The sequence below is a fragment of the Pyrgilauda ruficollis genome, unplaced genomic scaffold (genome assembly GCF_017590135.1).
Source record: "Pyrgilauda ruficollis isolate IOZ18807 unplaced genomic scaffold, ASM1759013v1 scaffold69, whole genome shotgun sequence".
NCBI lineage: Eukaryota > Metazoa > Chordata > Aves > Passeriformes > Passeridae > Pyrgilauda > Pyrgilauda ruficollis.
Window position 1 is genome coordinate 2,787,025 of NW_024528710.1, and position 19,307 is coordinate 2,806,331.

The 19,307-nt window shown below is 45.5% G+C and overlaps 1 protein-coding gene across 1 annotated transcript in view; it reads left to right on the forward strand.

Moving 5' to 3' along the window:
• Positions 1-19,259, forward strand: part of CASTOR2 (cytosolic arginine sensor for mTORC1 subunit 2) — a 116,556-nt gene extending 97,297 nt beyond the window's left edge. Inside the window, exons 3-9 of the mRNA XM_041484926.1 lie at positions 7,437-7,630; positions 8,409-8,541; positions 9,807-9,930; positions 10,490-10,600; positions 11,969-12,051; positions 12,860-12,954; positions 17,230-19,259. Of these exons, the coding sequence (XP_041340860.1) occupies positions 7,437-7,630; positions 8,409-8,541; positions 9,807-9,930; positions 10,490-10,600; positions 11,969-12,051; positions 12,860-12,954; positions 17,230-17,295 (806 nt within the window). The 3' untranslated portion in view covers positions 17,296-19,259. The remainder of the gene's footprint in view (positions 1-7,436; positions 7,631-8,408; positions 8,542-9,806; positions 9,931-10,489; positions 10,601-11,968; positions 12,052-12,859; positions 12,955-17,229) is intronic.
• Positions 19,260-19,307: the final 48 nt, after the last annotated feature.

A 19,307-nucleotide genomic window follows, 5' to 3' on the forward strand; every position in this document is an offset into this window, starting at 1 on the left:
CACTGTATTTTAGCTGTCCTCCAGAAATGGGCTTTTCAGTTTCCTCTGCTTGACCGTATTCAGGCAGGAGAGAGATCCTGAGCAGCTTACATTAGATAAAAGTCACTGGTTTGTCCAGTCCCAGTGGTGTGCCAGGGATATTGGATTGCTGGAACTAGCCCAAATTCATTCTGCACCCTTAACTGAGGAACAGGGATGGGGATGAGCAGGGAACTCCAGAGGTGTAAATAGATCAGTCAGCCACATGGCATCAGCTCTGCTCTGTACAAATATAGCTGAGGACATGCTGAGCAAAAGAAATAATTTTAATCAGCACATGCTCCTTTCCAGCTCTGGAACCAGCATATATACATTCCCACTTCTGCTGCTTTTAGCAGACTAGCTACTAAACTTTCTAGGACAGTGCCACACCTCAGGACCTACCTCATCTCATTCCTCAAAATCTATGGAGGCTGTGTGTCCATGCCAGCAGAGGTGAAGATTCTTTAACATCTGTTGAGAAAGTGGTGCCTGTGTTCCCAGATAGCTCAGGAGAAGCAGCTCCATAGTGTCCTCCTCCTTCATCCCAGGGCATAGACATTGTGCCTGGGATGTCTTTGTAACTGTGCCATTAGTGGTAAAATACACATTTCTCCATCTTTGAACGTGACACCTCCAGTGCTTTCGTGTCAGACTTTCCTGTCTCATGCAGATATGTGGGCAGATGTATTAACAGTGGAGAAGCTTTACAGCAGTGTAGTCTCTCATCCCTGCATTTTTTTATAAAGCACTTGCTCAGGAGCTGCTGGATCATAGTGGCTGCAGTTGTGATCTGGGGGGTAGTGGATGGGACAGTTTAGGAAGAGTAGGTACTTCACATCAAAAGTTTCATCTGTTTCAGAATACTCGCTTGCCCCTGCAGATTGTTTATATGGCCAGTGAAGCTGATACACTGTGTGCTGTAGCTGCTGAGGTGGCTGTAAATACCCAGTATTAAATCCCTTGATGTGTCTAATTAGGAGTCATTTCTCTCTCTTTGAGAACAGGGCTTGAAAAAATTCCCTGGGTGACCTCAGTGCTCTTTGAAACGGATTTTTGAGTCTACTAATTTTTATAAAATAAAGGTGGGATGAATATGGTTATAATTTCTCTCCAGTAATGGGCTTAGAGGACTCCCTTGTATGTGACAGTAGCAGTGTTTTCCATTAAATGCACATAGGTCCCAGAGTACATGTGTAATTCCCTGTGTAATTTGTCCTATTCACATGAATAGTTGAAAATTCAAACTGGTTATTGTGCTGGGTAGAGCTTGTATTGAATTGTCAGGACAACATGAGAAAATTGCACTGGGTACATTCACCCATTCTAGTGTAATCCATAAATAGCCTTTAGAGTTAATTACTCCATAAATTGAAAGAAAATCTGTAACAGCAGACAAGGAGTAGTACAAGATAAATGTCATGCAAGAAGTGAGGGAAGATGCACTGCTTGAAATTGCTTTGGGAATGCTCCTAGGAGGCGTGGGTTTGGGGAGGGCTGGTCTGTACTGGAGACAGCTGCTCAGAGCTCACAGAGTGGGACTTTGACAGGCTCAGGGTGCTGGCTTTCCCCTGGAGTGTATTCTTGTTTGCTTACTTCTTTTCATTTTCTTTCTCTTCCTCTGCCTGTTTGTCTTTTATGGTCTTGATAGTGAAAATTAAGAGACCTTTGCTTTTCAAGCCTACCTGATTATCCCTGGAATAGCACTTGAACAAACAGCTTCCTCCCTCGGAGACAAAGCAAAGATGCTCAGAGAGGTCAGAACAAAACTTCCCAGTCCCTCCCATTGTAACCTGTTTTTAGACATTCAAATCTTTGTGCAGGAATTTTCCATGCTGCTTTGTGTTAGCTGTGAAATGCTTCAGTTGTAGGATGTAGATATACCTTTGCTTTACAGGTCAGCTGGTTCTCAAGAGCAAGGTTTAGAAGAAATAGGGGGTTTGTACCCACTCTATGGCTAGGAAACTGAGGCACAGAAACATTGAGGCCAGATATATAAAACAGCAAGCTGTTACTTTCTCACTGCAGAGTGTGAGTTTATGAACTTAACAATGTTCTTTTGACAGTTGTGTGAGTGGGATAAAAGCTAAATAGAAAAATGAGATGACACGTTTCACAGCTTCCCTGTTGAGGGTATTTGGAATAAAAAAACCCTCTCAGTTTTGCATGCTCTGTTAGGAGAAAGTGTCAAAAACACTGAAGCATACAGTTAGAGGTGGCAAGGTTCTCTGGCTGTGGATCCAGCCCTGCAGAGATGCCCAGGCACATCAAGAGCAAATCTGAGATGCACAAAGAGCAAAAAAAGACACAGAAATTAAAGTTTGAATCTACTGATTTTTATATTCCCTCATTTCATTTGAAGATGGGATTTTAAAACTGCAGAGCAATGTGGGGAGTGGGAAGAGAACCCTTTAATGAACATAAAGATCCTATTGAATATATAGATACATATAAACTGTGTTGCTACCTGGTGGCATTGGGCAACAGCTCTCCCAATTTATCATGTCTTCTGCAGCTGGCAGCACTTATATTTTTAATGACTTACTACTGGGGTCCTGTTATTGCAGGAGCCTTTTTCTCTATCTTTTTAGTGCAAGCCAGACTCTCCCTGCCATTTTTGCAGAGGGAAACTGTAATAGGTGAAATAAGTACAGTGTGAGGTTTCTAAAGCCAGAGCACTGATCAGAAAGTCCACAATATTTTTTCATTTCGTTATTTCTTAATATTTGGAGTTAACTGTGGCTGGAAACATAAGTCTCATAATGATGAATCAAATGAGCAATTGGTTCATTCAGAGTACCAGAATAAACCAGGGAGTAACACATCACTCAGAGCACTCTGCTATAATGTAAAAATTTGTGTTCTGAGTGAAGATAAGTGCTTAGGAGATGATCCAACATACCACACCAAAGGAGGAAACCAGCTGAGGGTCTTCATTTCTCACCAGGCACTATGAAAAATCCATGGTTTATCTACAGTTTCACTTGGAAGCTGAGAGGTGTCTGATTGCTGTGAAGTTGCAAGAGTCCACAGAAGACAATTCAGAGTGTCTTTGTGGGGGGAAGGGCATTAGCAGGTTTTAGTACAGGACTCACCCAGCTATTGGTGTGGGTAGGTGAAATGCATTTCTGCTGTGGAACTGTGCATTTTCCAGTTATTTCTCCCTTAGCTATAAACTTTTCATGAAAATGTGAACCCATTTAAACTAGGTGCAGAAAAGGAAAAAATGTTCTGGTGGTGTTGCCCTTTCTCAGGGCATTCTGAACATTTTCCAGTGTTCTTTTGGAGAGGTAGGGCTCTCTCGCAGTGCTGTGCCTCCTGCTATGCAGGGTGTTTGAAACTGAGGGGTCTTCAGAATAGAAAATGTAGGCAGAAAGAATGTTGTTTTTCTAATGTTGTGCAGACTGACACTGTCAGACTGACTCTGATCAGGGTTTTAAACCTGGAGATGTTCCTTCCCTGCTCTCTGTAACTTCTTTGGCTGCTTGCAAAGACCCATGGGCTGGAATCTCATCATCATCCCAGCATCCTCCCGAGGATATTTTAGGAGCAGCAGCTCACAGTATTTACAGCATTGCATAATGCTCCAGCAGCAGCAGCTCAATCCTATTTGGGATTCAGCCAATGTTTGTTGTCTTCCTTGGAAATGGTATTGATTATTGGAGTTCAGGAGCCAATTATGGCCACTGTGATACTCACCACCTCACATTCCAGGGTGATGTGCTAGGGAGACTGCTCTACTTCAACTGTGGCTGCCAGTGAGGCTCTGGACATACTCCATGCCTTGTAAATCAGCTGTACTGTGAATAAGCAGTTACTCACATCCTAAATGTTATTTGACATGCTGGCTGGGTTTGGTTTGCACAGGGACTGGCACTAGTTTGGCACCTGTGCCAATGGAGAGCAGCTCCACAGGCTTTTGGAGACCACCAGCACTTGATACCCAGTGCTGCATTGCCAGGGAAAATCATCTTGGACTATCACAATGATCACATCTTGTTGAGGCTGGTGGTGTTCCATGCCAGAGACCATGGATGGAATAACAGCTTGAGTCTGGATTTCTGCTCTTCCAGACTGTGGTAGTTGTCATGTTGGGCAGCAAATGATGGTTATGGAGGCCTGCGGGCAGCTGAGCTGCTCCTGGTGTCTTCTGCTATCAATTCTGCAAAGCCTTACACAGCAAAACCAGAAAAATCTTAAGGCTTCATCCCAATGAAAGGTCAAAATGAAGACCCTGATTATAATAAACAAATCCCAAATCTCTGACCATTTGGAGGTCTTTCTCAGCCAGACTTGAGATGTCCCCCAAGATCAGAAGTGGGAGTGACTGTGCTCTGATAAACCAATTGCAAGAGGATCTTGAGAGCCCAGCAGAAAGATTTCTGCCCAATGGAAGAACAAGGGATGTGGCAGTGCTGAAGCTCTGGGGGCCTAGGCTCTGTTCTCCTGTGGGGAAAGTGGTGGGGTTGGTGAGTTGGTGCAGGAATGTGGGCAATTCCTCATTTTGCTCTTTATTTATAACCTTGTTCTGCGTGAGTCTGTGCTAATGTTACAACTGGTGTTCTCAGCTCTCTTTGGGTTTACAGCATTCAACAGCTTCCTGGGCAAAGCACCATCCCATGTGGCTTATTTAATGCAAATGCAATGGCCCTTGTCACACTTCATAGGGCCTGTTAAACACATAAACCCAGAAATTATTAACACTTCGTTCGTAATAATTTCGCAATGAGCAAATCAGCTTTCCTTCCCCTTGAGGAAGAGCTTGATGAGGTCTTCTTGGGGCAGCTCATCCAGCGCAGCTGCTGCTGGAGTGAAATGGGATAATACCTCTCTCCACCACAAAATACTGCATCTTCCATCACATCCCTGGCCCAAAATTGTGTTCAAACTGGTATTTAATGATTTGCAGTCCTTATCACCTGTACAAAGCAGGAATATTATCTCCTCTGTTTATAGAGCAGGGAGTGAGCTGTGATCTCGCTGCCAGAAGTGAGTCATTGGTGGGTTTGGGCATACCTGGGATGTGCCTGCTGCAGGTGGGATCAGTTGGTGAGAACAGGACCCTGCAACATATGCAGCTCAGCAGCAGTTGTTTTGAGCTCCAGCTTCTCCATGCCAGGTGATGCAGAAAGCTTGGATTTGGAGGTGTTTTTCTGATGCAAAGGGCTGGTGATAAAATGGTATTTTGCTGCAATAATTTGCTCCAAGCACCTTGCACAGATCTCTCTGACATAACATGCTGTTGATTAATGCACAAACTTACCTCCTCTCCCTGGTGTCTAGTTTTCATCCCATGTAAGCTCTGATTATTAAAAAAGAAACATTGGCTTATGAAGCTAAACATCAAAATGCAGAAGCAGAACCCTCAGTGTCCCCACTGTTTGCAGTGTGTATGCTCAGGGTTGTTTTCATGCCACACACAATTGAGGTTATTGAAGAGAGCAAAATGTGTTTGTTATTCAGATCATTTTGGGTTTTCAGTGCTGTCAGTGTCTCAGGGAAGTGATGCCTGAGGATTCAGAGAGGGTGAGGTTAGGAATTTATTACACGGTATCTGGGGCTGTACAGAAACAACTCCTAAAGGTCTCATTGAAGGAGAAAGAAAGGATGGAGGAGCCTGGAGTGTGTGGACATGGAGACATGCAAGCACTTGCCTAAAGTGCCAGTGTGCTGACTGCAAGAGCAGCAATGCTGGGGTCTGTGTTTTCAGGCTCTTGGGCTGTATCTCACCTCTGAGCTGAATGTGTAGGCCTCCTCTGGCACATCTGCTATGTCCTTGCTGGCTGAATCTGCATCTGGGATCAGGTTCCTTACCCCAAGTAGATTTAGCTGGGCTTATGCATTTGTTAGTCTGGATCAGAACTGTTTGTTTCTATAATTTGCCAAACAAAAATCAAAAATCCAGAGAATCCTAGAGCAGTGTATGCATTCATTCCAAAGTCTGCATCTGGTTTTCTGGGTTGTTAATACATTAAGTGTTTTTTAAAACAGTTAATAATTTGTATTAAATTGTTTAGCTGCAGATTTTTAACTACTTAACCGCAACAGATCAGAAGCAAGTGGAGTGGGATTATTCTTGGTATTTTCCATTTCCAAAGTAATTTGCATTATCTTAGTATGTGCTTACTTTGTAATCCCTAGTATATGTGTTACACTATCCATCCCTTGCAGAGCTGTGTGGGTCTTCTGCTTTAGAGATGGAGGCAGGAGCCCACAGATGCACAGGGTGCCTGCTCTGCATCTTCAAAGACTAGGGATAGTGCCCAGGCTGCTCTCTCAATCTCCATCTGCAGTCCAGGAGTACAAAATTTGGGTTTAGAGTGGGAAAACGGAAACAAAAGAGGCCAGAACAGCTTGAGTAAAATGTTTGGAGAAATTGTATGATAGAGATTTAAGTCCAAGACCACTGTGCTGCTTTGAAAGTAAACCGGCTGGAGAATCCCCATGGAATTACCTTGAGAGAGATTCCAGGTTGCAGTTACAATTTAGTAGAAAGATTGCAATAAATGCAATGATACACAGAAAACTGGCACCCTGTTGGGAAGGGTGCTGATCACGGTCCTGTCAAATCATGGTTGCAGTCAAATGCCGTGGTCCTGTGGAAGGTCTGGTCCTCTGGATCCATCCAGTGGTGGTGGTAATGTTGAGATTATATAGCTCAGGTTCAGGCAGGAATGCTCAGTACCTCCCCCAGGCAGGGAGCTTCACAGTGGAGTGATGTAATAGTGTGAGTCATAGGATATTTTGGGTAGCTCTTGATGGTCGAAGTTACAACTCCTATTCTGGTGGTGCCCATTATGGCCCATTAGCAGAGATTCCCCCCTTCAGGATGGGTGTGATTGTGCTGGTGATTCCCCAAAGGGGAATTATCACAGCTGAGTCATTGGTGTGAAGAAGAAACACTACCCTGCCTTGAAGGGTTTGCTGCTTCTCCCTTATCTAACACCCAGCTTGTAGCCTGGGGTGTCAGGTGTGGGATGGGCAGCTCCTGCAAGCGACCTGTAATGAACAGTTTGTCAGGAATGATGTAGAGGGGAGTAGAATGCACCATGCATTTTGTTTGTTTAGACCCACTGTTGGCACTCTCCTTTTGTAACCACAACCACCACAAGCTGTTTCCCCTTTGGGAGGTCAACAGAATCGGTCACTGGCATTCAAGTGAATGCTGAGTCACCTCAGTTCCCTGTGTTGTCCTTGACAATCAGTGTGAATCCTGCCTGGAAATTGATGTAATCAGTATGTGAAGGAGTGTCACAGTATGAGCCTGTGGAGCAGCATGGGAAGGCCAGGAGGTTGGGATAAGGGGGCTCATGTCACTCCTTGCACTGAGGTCTATGCTAAGCACATACTGGCACATAGTGGACCTGGCTCTCTCTGCCTCTAAAACAAACCTCTGTCCTCCCCTTCTGTCTCTGCAGAGCTTCCTTCCTCGGAGCACTTGAGCGTGGCCGATGCAACATGGCTTGCCCTCAACGTGGTGTCTGGTGGAGGTGGTTTCTCTAGCTCCCAGCCCATCGGAGTGACCAAAATTGCCAAGTCAGTCATAGCACCCCTAGCTGACCAAAACATCTCAGTGTTTATGCTCTCCACCTATCAGACGGACTTCATCCTGGTAAGAGGACATGAGGGGACCAGGCAGAGTTATTGCCACCAGATGAAAATTCAGTTGGGTAATTCTGGGAACAAGTTGTCTGGGAGTGGCAAAAGTACCAAAGTCTGCTTTCCCCAGAGCTCTGTTCCTTGTAGTCTGACACTCTGACATCTCAGGAGCTTTTGCCATGGGATGAAGCATTTGTGTCATGGGTTGTCTGGTGTCTAATGGGTGGTGAGCCCACACAACAGTGTCTCCTGGAATAGAGATACTGGTAGCACTTCCCACCATCACTCAGACATTGGTTTTATGAAAGTTAGAGGAACACAATGTCTGCTGTCATGTTGGCTGGTGATGGCCAAGAGGCTCCAAAGTTGTTTTGGTTATAGACAGACAGACTGTCTTTCTGTGTCACACACAAGTGTGTGTGCTTGCACACAAGGAAGCAAGACTGAAGAACAGGCAGTGCTAAGTTGTTGCAGCAATGCTGGAAAAGAGGTGAAACATCTCCTGCTTAGAAATCTCCACATTCTTTTTACAGTCATAAAAGCACTCTGGTGCTTAATCCTACTGATAGTCGCAGTGATACCACCAAGTATCACTTCTCTTAAGATACACCTAAATGGTAACTATCCACTGCCTCAAGCAGGAGTCATGTCCACTTTGCTGTACACTAAAAGTGTGTACCCTCCACTGCAGTGTTTTGTCATTTCTGGTGCATATCCAGATAATACCATAATATAAAATATCCAAATAATTCCATAATACCATCACCAGATCATCCTGTTGTCCTCTTCAGGTGCGTGAGCGAGACCTGCCCTTCGTGATGCACACGCTGGCTGCCGAGTTCACCATCCTCAGAGTAGTGAATGGGGAGACTGTGGCTGCTGATGACTTTGGGGTAACAAATGGATTTGTCAAACCAAAACTAGGTAAGGACCAGCACAGGCTCAGCTTGCCAGGGATTTGAGCTCCCTGACACATGGTGTGGAAGTTCTGCCTCCAAGCTTCCTTCAGCATTTGGGTGAATATTTATCCTCTTGTAAGATTATAATCTTACAAGCTTCTCTCAAGTACAACCAAGGATTTCAGTAGGTTCTTAACTTTCTGAGCAGTGCTATTAAGTTTGGCTGAATTTTGGCCTTCTAATGCTAGTTTTTCTAGAGAAGACATGCCTTTGGTAGGACAGAAAGTTAAAGTACAGTTTGTTGCAGTTGCAAAAATAATGTTGTCTGTAGCCCATATTTCCATGCTTCAACATTCCAAAGGAAAATGGCTTCTCTAAAAGCTTGTTTAAGGATTGCAGTGATGCACAGAGAAGATTGTTTTTCAGCTTTCACACTTCAGTGCAAGTGAGGATCAAGGCCACAATGAGCCCAGGGCTGTACAGAACCTTAGGATATTTGCAGGCCAAAGGGCACAGTCAGAAGAAGGAACAACTTACATACATATGCTTGCCTACAGACGTGTGTAATTTTTTGCCCATAACCAGGCAAAGCAGGGATCAGTTATTATGAAGTGCCACTCAGTTTCATCACTCAAGAGCTAACAATGACCTTGTTTAAGAAAATGAGTCTTAAAGAAGAAAAGCATCAAGAAGGGCACAGTGAAACACGTGTTGATAATGCACCAATCCACAGTTTGCTGTGTTGGTCTATTGGTTGTATGCCTAAATGCTGGCTGCTTCTCAGCCACTGGCTGCAATCTGTTAGACAAACTGCTGCGTGGCTGCTGGGTTTCAATTTTTCAAGATATTATGGCAAAAAAGGTTCCCAGAAATAAGGGAAAACAGGATGGATTGCCAGCAACCACAGCCTTCCATAGCCCTGCCTTTTAATGGTGGAAGCCTGCATTTTTTTCCACTTTTCAGTTTCTCTTGGCCCCTCATTTAGTTTGCCCCTCATGTCATGTGGATGCACCCAAGGGCCTGAAAGCCCCTCAGAGCAGAGAGCTGGGCAGGGTATGCAGGGTAACACCACCCTATACCTTAGGGACACCAGCACAGGAGCAGATTGTCCACAGGCCCCTCATTCGCTGTCTGAGAGCCAGCAGGGCTTCAGCAATGAGGCACTGCCTTACAAATACTGTCAGCTTTCTCTGTGACCCTTGCCAGGGCATGGATAACACAGCTGCTGGGACAGGAGCCTGCTGCAGATGTGGCTTCACAGCTGTGTGTGTCTGTGTGTGTCTCTTTCAGTTCAGAGGCCTGTCATTCATCCTCTTTCCAGCCCAAGTAACATGTTCTGTGTCACCAGCCTGGATCCAGATACCCTTCCCACTGTTGCTACACTCCTGATGGATGTCATGTTTTACTCCAATGGGTAGGTCCTGCAGGGAGATGGGCTTCCAGGAGAGGTGCCCAGTGTCTGGAGGCACAGATTGCTCCAGGGATCTGCTGTGGTCTTGTGCTGCTCCGGTGCTCTGTACTGAGGGAGGGAGGTTTCATAGGCTCAAGAGGGTTGTCCTGATGGGTGGAAGCTGAACAGGTGATTGAGGGTGCCCAAGACATCTGCTGGCTTTGGAAAGCTGAGCTTTTTCAGAGTGAGAGTGAGTAGCCATGTGGTCAGTGTGCTGCATATCCACACAGGGTCAGAGCATGTACAGCTGGTGGGATTGCTGCCCCTTGGTGCCCATGGCTCCTGGCCCACAGCTTCTTGTGAGGTGACCTCGAGGAAGGGATGGAGAGTTTTGTCAGTTGTGGGGACTGGATAGTTTTCCACCTGCAAAATAAAAAAAATCAGTATGATACAACAGAACTCAGTGTCACTTTCCCTAAGTCAGTGTAAGAACATTTCTGGTTTCACTGGCTATATCTGCTTTAAAAACCTATTTTTGTGCTCTTCTAGCCACAGTTAATATAGTTCTCTTCTGTTTCTCCAGAGTAAAAGACTCAGTGGTGGGCAACGAAGACTCGGGACATATTCGCTTTTTCTCCTTTTCTCTCATTGAGGGTTACATCTCCCTGGTCATGGATGTCCAGACACAGCAGAGGTGAGCTTTGATCTTAGAGTAACCTGGACCTTAAAAAAAAGGGATGATCTCAAAGGAGCAGGGAGCAGCTTAGACTCCTCTGTGTTAATTATTTGGACTGTCTTGTATGGTTGTCATGGGCCTGTACACCCTGTCACTTTTCTCAGTAAAATCTGGCATTTTAGTTCCAGTGTCTAAATTTTGGACTGGTCTGTCCAATCCCTCAGTGAAGTCACAAACCAGTGTGATGTAGAGTTATCTCACTTTCAGAAGAGGAATACTGGAGCAAAGTGCTTTTTGCATTTTTATTTTGTTGCTCATTAGCTGTGCATGTAAGAACAAAACCCAAAAGGAAAACCTGGTGTAGGTGTTGAAGTTTTCCTGCTAAAGGCCAAAATCAGGGTGGGGATGTCCGTGATGCTGTCCTACTGCTTTGCTTTTACACATGGCTGGGCTTGGTTTGGAGTCTTGTTATGATGATAATGTCCCAAGTCATCACTGTGCAGTGGGAGCCCATGACTTGTTTGTCCAGCAAGGAAGGAGCCAGCTGGTGAGCAGTCAGCCTCAGTGTGTGTGTGTCTGCAGCTGTGCAGCACAGCAGGCTCTCAGGTGTGGAGGCTGGAGGGATGCTGTACTCAGCAGTGTTTAGATTTGCTTTTGACATGCAGTGCAGTTTGGGTTTGGTTCTTGGGGCAAGTCCCCTGCCCCAGGGACTTGTTTTTCAAAGTAATAAATTGCCCTCCTGAACGTTTCTTTGACCTTATTGCAGTAAGATGTCTGTCTTAAGAGGAGCCAGAGGGCTGGAGCTTCAGCTTGGGGTGTGGGAAATCTGGGGAGCCAGTTCTTCTCTCTCACAGGCTGCCTGCTTCACCTTGGGTAACTCTCTTAACCTCGGGTCTCCTTCCCTCTGCTAAGAAACAGAGACCTCTGCAGTGGTCCCAGGCACCTCCCAGAATGGGATGGAAAAAAGCACTGATGGTGCTCAGACATAAAACCAGTGGTTACCCTTCACATTCCTGAGAGCAGGCATGGAAACATATTCCATCCCCAGCTGTTTCCAAATGCAGCTCAAATCAAACCTTCACAGTTTCAACATTTGTAAAGCTGGGACACAGCCTGTTGCTTATGAGTTTTTTCCTGTGCTTCTCTGGGTACCTATCCCCACCTCCAGCAGGAGTTGCTGATTTGCCATAGGATACTGGGGGATCAGGCAGGTGCATCTGCCCCACCTGCCTTGAGTCTTCCCAGTTTGCCCAAGCTACTGCCTCATTATTGTTGGCTTCAAACGTCTCAAGGATGCAGGAAGAGCAGATTTCCCACAGGCAGAATCTGACACAGTGCTGTGATTTAATTGCTATGTTTGGTGTTCCTTTTTTTTTTTTTTTACAGATTTCCTAATAATTTGTTGTTTACAAGTGCATCTGGTGAGCTCTGGAAGATGGTGAGGATTGGTGGGCAGCCTCTTGGCTTTGGTAAGTAACATTTGGAGGATCAGTTGGTGTGCAGGCAGTCAGTCACCTCAGGGCCTTCAAGGAGTATGGAAAAATCCATCTGAGGCTGATGCTTTTTAAAAGCCAGCAGCTTAACATGACTTTGTGAGCTGAGATTTTCAAATAGAAGCCTGACTTCTATTAAGTTTGACTTCTGAATATACTCCTGAAAGTGCTACATGCTCAACAGTTCCAGCTGCATTGCATTCATCTGCTGGACTTTGGGGGTGGCTACAGCTGGGGCTCTGGTTAAAAAGAAAAACTGGACTGCTATAAATCTATAAAAAGTCTACTAGAATCACAGAATTACCCAAGCACTGCACTGGAGTATGACATTGCTTTCTGACCACTGATTTCAGTAATCTGCAATGAATTCCCATGCCACCTTTTAGTCCAGTCAGCATCTCTTCTTTCAGAGTTGCAGGGCCAAGTGTTCAATAACAGAGAAAAATGGATGTTAAGGATATATGGGGCTGGGCTCTGTGCTTTCTTGTTGAACATTGTTCAGTGCCTTTCTTTGGACCTCTAAACGATTCCAGTTCTAATGGTTTTGTGCCTTTGGAGAATGTGTGTTTCTCTGTAGCAAAAAGAAGGTAATAAAACTAAATGTGCAATGTATTGTTGTGGTCTATAAATTTAATTTTGTGAGAAAGATCACATTTTATTACAGAGATTCCTTCTGATTGGAGTTTGTGAAGACAAACTTCTCCATATGTAGGCATGGAGCTGTTGAGCTCTGAGACTTTTGCAAGCCCCTCCAGACAATGTTTGGTGTTTTATCTCCCCACAGATGAATGTGGAATTGTCGCTCAGATTTCTGAGCCTCTGGCCGCAGCCGACATCCCAGCCTACTACATCAGTACTTTTAAGTTTGATCACGCCTTGGTGAGTATGAATACATACTGGAGTGGGGGAGATCTTTTCCTTAAGAGAAAACATTATGAGAATGTCACTTCTCATCTGGATAGCTTGTTGGAGTGCCTCCAGTGTAGCCCAGCAAACTCCAGTCTTCAGCCTCCTGCCCTGGGTGAGAGGCTCCTGAACCAAGCCAGGCCCTACCCAAGGCAAAGCTATGTTGGAGCTGTTGAGTTCTGAGACTTTTGCAAGCCCCTCCAGACAATGTTTGGTGTTTTATCTCCCCACAGATGAATGTGGAATTGTCGCTCAGATTTCTGAGCCTCTGGCCGCAGCCGACATCCCAGCCTACTACATCAGTACTTTTAAGTTTGATCACGCCTTGGTGAGTATGAATACATACTGGAGTGGGGGAGATCTTTTCCTTAAGAGAAAACATTATGAGAATGTCACTTCTCATCTGGATAGCTTGTTGGAGTGCCTCCAGTGTAGCCCAGCAAACTCCAGTCTTCAGCCTCCTGCCCTGGGTGAGAGGCTCCTGAACCAAGCCAGGCCCTACCCAAGGCAAAGCTGTGTTAGTGAGTGTTGTTCTCAGTCCTTACCTGCAGTGATGGAAACTTCACAACCTCCCTGAGCAGCTCCTTCCACTGCATCTGTATCTTCTATTAGAAACAGCCACAAACCCTTCCATTTGCTTCCAAAAGTAGTTGCAGGCTCCAGACTCTCAGGAAGGTGCTTCCTTAGGTGCTCCTTCCCCTTAAGGGTGGGTCATCACAGGTGCCTTTGTGTGTTGAGAACTTTTTGGACAGTCTGCCAGTAGCAGACCCCTGCCTTCATCTCTTGGTATCTGCATTGTCCTGACCTTTGCTTTCTGAGACCCATCTGTTAGCTCTGCTGTCCCTGCATCTTCCTGGGTTTTGATAAACAAGCAATAATTGCCAGCACAGCAGGAGAAGGTGATTTTGAAGCAGATAATGTTGTTCCCATGTTTGTTCTCATGAGTGCCCATAAGCAGCTGCAGCACAGTCACCAACATGAGAGTCTTGCCGCCCTTGGAGAGTTCTCTTCCTTTTTTATATTGATGGATATTTTACTTTCTAAGCCTACCTCTGCTCTTCCTTTGTAGAGAAGACACCCTCAAAAATGAGGAATTCCCCTAGAAAGGGAAAATGCAATGCCTGTAGCCACAAAAGGGATGGCATTTGTCTTGGAACCCATTTCCGCAGTCCTGAAGGAGGGAGTCAGCTGCTTTATACTATTCATTTTTTTTCTTAAATGTGCCCTTTATTGCATTAAAATTCTCTTTCCATCACTTGCAAATTCACTATTCAGGTCCTACCTTTAACCTGTAAAGCTCTAGTGAGATCAAAGCAGGTTTGGGGGTTTTATAATTACTTTGTTTTTTCACAGCTGGTGTGAACTGTTCACAGCTGATAGGTCATGTGTGTAAAGAGTAAAAGTAAATATTATTTCAGATAGCAAAGGTCAGAGTGTTATATATGTTTGTCTTATTTTTTTTAATATTAACTGTGCTGATAAGATATGCTAATAAAACACCATTTAAAAATCAATACTGTTAGCTTTGCCTCACATTTCTGCCCATTGTGTGGCCCCAGGTGTGCACTTTTTGTGCAGAGCACAAGGTGCAGAGTGCTTCTACATGTCAAGCCATATCTGGAGAGCTCAGCCCTGTCAGCTAAAATAGATCTGTAGCTGAAAACTTACACCACACAATTGCCATGACTCTGCAGGCAGCTCCACCTTCTCAGAGTGCTCATCCTGCTGCCTCCAGGCCCCACAGGTCCTGCTCCCAGCAGCTGGCAGGGTATTAGGGGGGCCATCAGGTCTGCAGGTCTTCCTTATTCAAAGCAGTGTTTCAGTGTTTTTCTTTGCTACTTACTGTTTTCTTTATGTATGGCTTAAAAAGCCTTTTCCCCTGGACAGTGCTGTTCCAGTTGTCAAACCCTTCAGTCCTTTGGAAGGTGCATTTTGTGCCTGACTTTTCTCTGGGTGTGCTGGCTGGGTTGGGTGCTTGTTGTCTTTAGGGTGGTTTTGTTGGCCAAGACCCTGACTTAGATTTTGTCATGTTTTCTTTAACTTTGCTACCCACATACCTTGACTTCTAGTGACATTCCTTGAGGAGTAAATGTATCTTGAACCCTTTCTCTAAATTCTCCCTTTCTTTAATTAAGGTAGTTCAGTACCTGTTGTCAGCAATTTAAAGTACTGTGCAAAAATGTGTTCTTCCCTTTGATCTGATCTTTTTTCTCCTGTGCATCTTAAGGTGGTTTTTGTTACTTAATTTTTATTTGACCTGAGTGTAGTACTCAGGTCTTCCTGCCATGCTGTAGCTGTGGATATTTAACCTGGTGATCAGGACTTGTGCTTGAGATGAAATCCCTTTGGGAGGCAATGTTGAGATGGGAACCTCCAGGTCTCTGGCATGTCCCCTGGGTGATGCAGGGTCAGGCTGGAGAGAATCATGGTTACCAGCTCCCTCTAGAGAGAGCAAGGAAGAAGAGTTGCCTTTCCAGGTACTCTGCTCTTACTGCCTCATGTTCACAGGTGTCTTGCTCTCTTTCACCAGCATTTTGCTTCTGAAGAGGCTGGAGCTGTGTCTGGGGTGTAATTTGGAGTTTTGGTTCTTCCTTCATGGTCAGTGCTTTGATCTGCACTCTGCCTGAGAAGGGAGCACAGTGCACCAGCTGCCTTGGGACAGGAGTCATTTCCAAGGGGCAGAGAGGGGGAGGACTCCTCCTCTGGTGGCAAACTAAGATGGGTCCTACAGATCAAAACTGTTTGCACATCTGTCCTGGAGAAAACATTTGTAGGGTGACATATAATTTCTGTGCTGTTAAGGGGGTCAGGCATTTTGCAGGGAGTGAAGGAGCACTGTGCTTCATGGAGATGGGTCTGTGCAGGTCAAAGACAGCTGGCCAGAGCTGCTTCCTCCTCTTCCATCCAGTGCTGAGGAAGCAGACAGAGACCCACTGAGCATCACTGGGGATGGCTAGGGGAGTGTGGTTAAAAAAATTGATAACTATGTCTTTTCTCATTATCTTACATGGAGGAAAAGAGTCAAACAGCTTCTTGCACTGCAGTGGTGAGGGTACTGGGAAGAATGATGGAGGGGAGGCAGTGGAGAGTCCTGCCTCAAAAGTCCTGTTCCCTGTGGTGGAGGTGTCCTGGTGTTTTCCTTCTAAACCAGAAGAGTTTGCTGTATACTTGTTTTAAGATTATTTTCTTCCTTTCCAAATTACTTTTGTTCACACATCATCAGAGTTGACTGCTGTTATTCCATCATCCTGTTGGAAAATGGAACATTTTTCTTGTTATTTCTCATGGGCTTTTTCCTCAGTTTTATTAAAAGCCTCACCAGAAAGACACAAGCACTTGTATTTCCACTGAGCTCTTGAGAGTGTCCAGTGAATCCAGGTATTGTACTCTTGGCCTTAAATACCTTGTAGAGGAGACAGTTCCTTCTTCAGTTTACTTGAGATGAGTTATACTGGCTTCTTGCAGCAACTTAGGGATAATTTATTTTTCCCTCAGTCCTCTTTCCACTTTTCAAGAGCTGCCAGTGTCTTGGAGTTTATGTAGAGTTCAGACACACTTTTTCTGCCAGATGTAACTTTACTTTTGATGTTCTTTTCTGCCAATGACAGTCACTCTGAGATTTTTTGCATCTTCTGTTACAAGAGGCTTTTCTTGCAGTAAGCATGAAAAAAACACCATGAATAATACAGACTTCTGTGGCTAAGTCTCCTCACAAGGCTGCATAAGAAAGCACCACAAACAGACTGGTAGCTCTCTTCCTCTTTTGGTGGGTGTGTTCTCCTGTCACCCACCATGGCCTTCCCACCCAATTTACAGGTCCCAGTCCTGTAGGGTGCCCCGAGAGCCTCATGGAGCCCTTAGGCAGCCACATAAATCCATCAGCACAGGCACCTTGCACGAGTCAGCTCCTGGCATGCAAGTGCTTCACCAGCAAAAGGAAGGGAAAGGAGGGGACAGGAAGAGCAGAGAGAAAGAGAAACCCCAAAATAATTGGCTTCCCACCAGCAGCCACCACACAACAGCAAACCCTCTGCATCTCAGTGTTTGCACTGGGGGTACCATGGGTGAACAGGGCTGTCCTTGTACCTGGAGCCCTTTCTCAGTGTAAGCAAAGCCCTTACTTCAGGTGTAAGCAAAAAACAAGCAAAGTGTCTGCCTCCTTGGGACTGGTCTGGCTTTGTCTCCTGCCTCTCTTTTCCTTGTCACCCCTTTTGCTGGAACATGACCTTTCTTTTTGTTTTTTTGCAGGTACCTGAAGAAAATATAAATGGTGTGGTCAATGCACTCCAAGTCAGTCAAGCTGAAAAGCATTAGAAATCTTCTGAGCTGGTTCCAGATGCTTTTTATTATTCTAATAATAATAATAATTATTATTATTATTCTTTTTTTCTCACAGTATTTCTTGAAAAATCTGATTACAGAGAGTGACATGAAAAGAGACTGTGGAAAGTTGAGCAGAAACAGCTCCAATAAGCCTTTGTTTTAATTATTATTATTATTATTTTTATTATTATTATTATTATTATTATTATTATTATTGTTATTTTATTAAATTTATGAATGAGGGGCAGGAGGAGAGGGAGTTTGTATGGTTTCCTGATGTTCAGCTCCGAGGTGAAGTGAACCCTGGCTGTGCTCAGTGTGGAAGGAGCTGCCCGGGGACACCTGGGGACACCCAGGGACACCCAGCACGGATGGCCCTGGGCACACTGTGAGAGCAGTGGGGTGGGCCAAGAGCAGATGGACAGGCTGCTGCCTCAGAGAGCCCTGAACACCAGAAACAAAGTGAAATATGGAATTAAACAGAAAAGACGTCGCATAGTACTGGCTTGTCTCCTTGCATCAGACTTCTGAGGCCTGTCCATCACTGCCTGTGTTGAGATAGGATGCAGAGGGTTCTGTTTCTGCTGACAGAACAATTTGGTGTTGGAAAAGAGGAAAATATCCAATTGTTTGACATTTCCCTTTTTCTTTCTCCCTGTTGTCAAAGCCTGGCTGCTCTGAGAAAGCCTGGGCGGGGGAGCTCAGCTCTGGCCAGCTCCTGGCAGGTGGTGTCACCCAGACTTGTGTCTGCATTGAAACTTGGCTGGTTTGGGTCAATGTTTTCCAGTCACTCCCTCACTGTTCCGAGTATTCTCCTGCCATATCCCCTGCTCCAGGACAGCTGTTGTCCTCTTATCCCACATCAGAGCCTTCCCCCAGCCCTTGTTCCTCAGGGCCAGCAAGAGGAGGAAGGGCTCTTTTCTCCTGTCCCCTCAGGCTTTTTCCCATCCAGTGTGCACACATGGGGAAATAAAGGATTGCCCAGGATCCCTGGGTAGCTGCTCTTGCACATCCAGGCCACCTTGGCCAAGAGCCAGAGCAGGTTCCCTCTGCTAGGGCCAGGAGGGTGCCTGAGTCTTGTGGGGACCCTCCTGCAGTTTTTCATCACACAGGTGGAAATTGCTGCTGCCTGGGGAAAGTAAAGTGGTGCTGAAAATGCCTAAAACCTGCTGGCATCTGGTCCTGCACAGGAAGATGATGGGGCTTTTGCCATGGGGAAGCAGTAGTGTGTTTTCTCTGGCTTGTACCAGGGCTGAGGGCCAGCAGGAGCCTGGCATCAAGGCCCACAGTGGCACCTGTGTCCAGGTTGTGCCATGGCCACTGCCAGCACTGTGGAGGAGCAGTGCTGGGAGAGAAGTGTTACCCAGGGTGTGGGTGCCAGCACTCTGCTCCACTGTGACATGCAACGAGGGCTGGTGAGAGGAGAAGCTGTCTGCAGAGGACCTTGCTCTTGTGATTACCAGCCCCAGCTTATCTTGCATTTCTTAACTTCTTCCACTTCAGGCTTGACATAAAGAATTTGCAGATCTTGCCTTTTTCCCCAGGGCTTTCCAGCCATGCTTCAGAGACAGCCTCTGGCAGGATTTTCCTGAGGCTGTGCCATATACAGCTGTGAGCCAGGGTTTAATCTGGAGGCAGTAAGCAAACACCTGGGATCATGCCATGGGCATGGTTTTTACTGGTGTGTAGGACAAGCAAATACACACACAGAGCTGGTTAATTAGTTCTGCATTCACAGTACTGGAGGGCCAAGCAGTTATGGTTTCTGATGCTGCTGGACTCAAACTGAGTTTCAAATCTGATTTTTCACCAGTGGGATGTTTTGTGGTATGTAGACAATGAGTCAGAGCATCCATGAAAAAAGCATGGATGACTTTCCTTGCTTGGCCCTACTGGAGCTGAAGCATCCCTGCTGAGGAACACTGGGGCACATGTTCATGTTTTACCAAACAGGATGTTCTGCTGTTCCTTTGCATGGTGAGGAACACTGGGGCACATGTTCA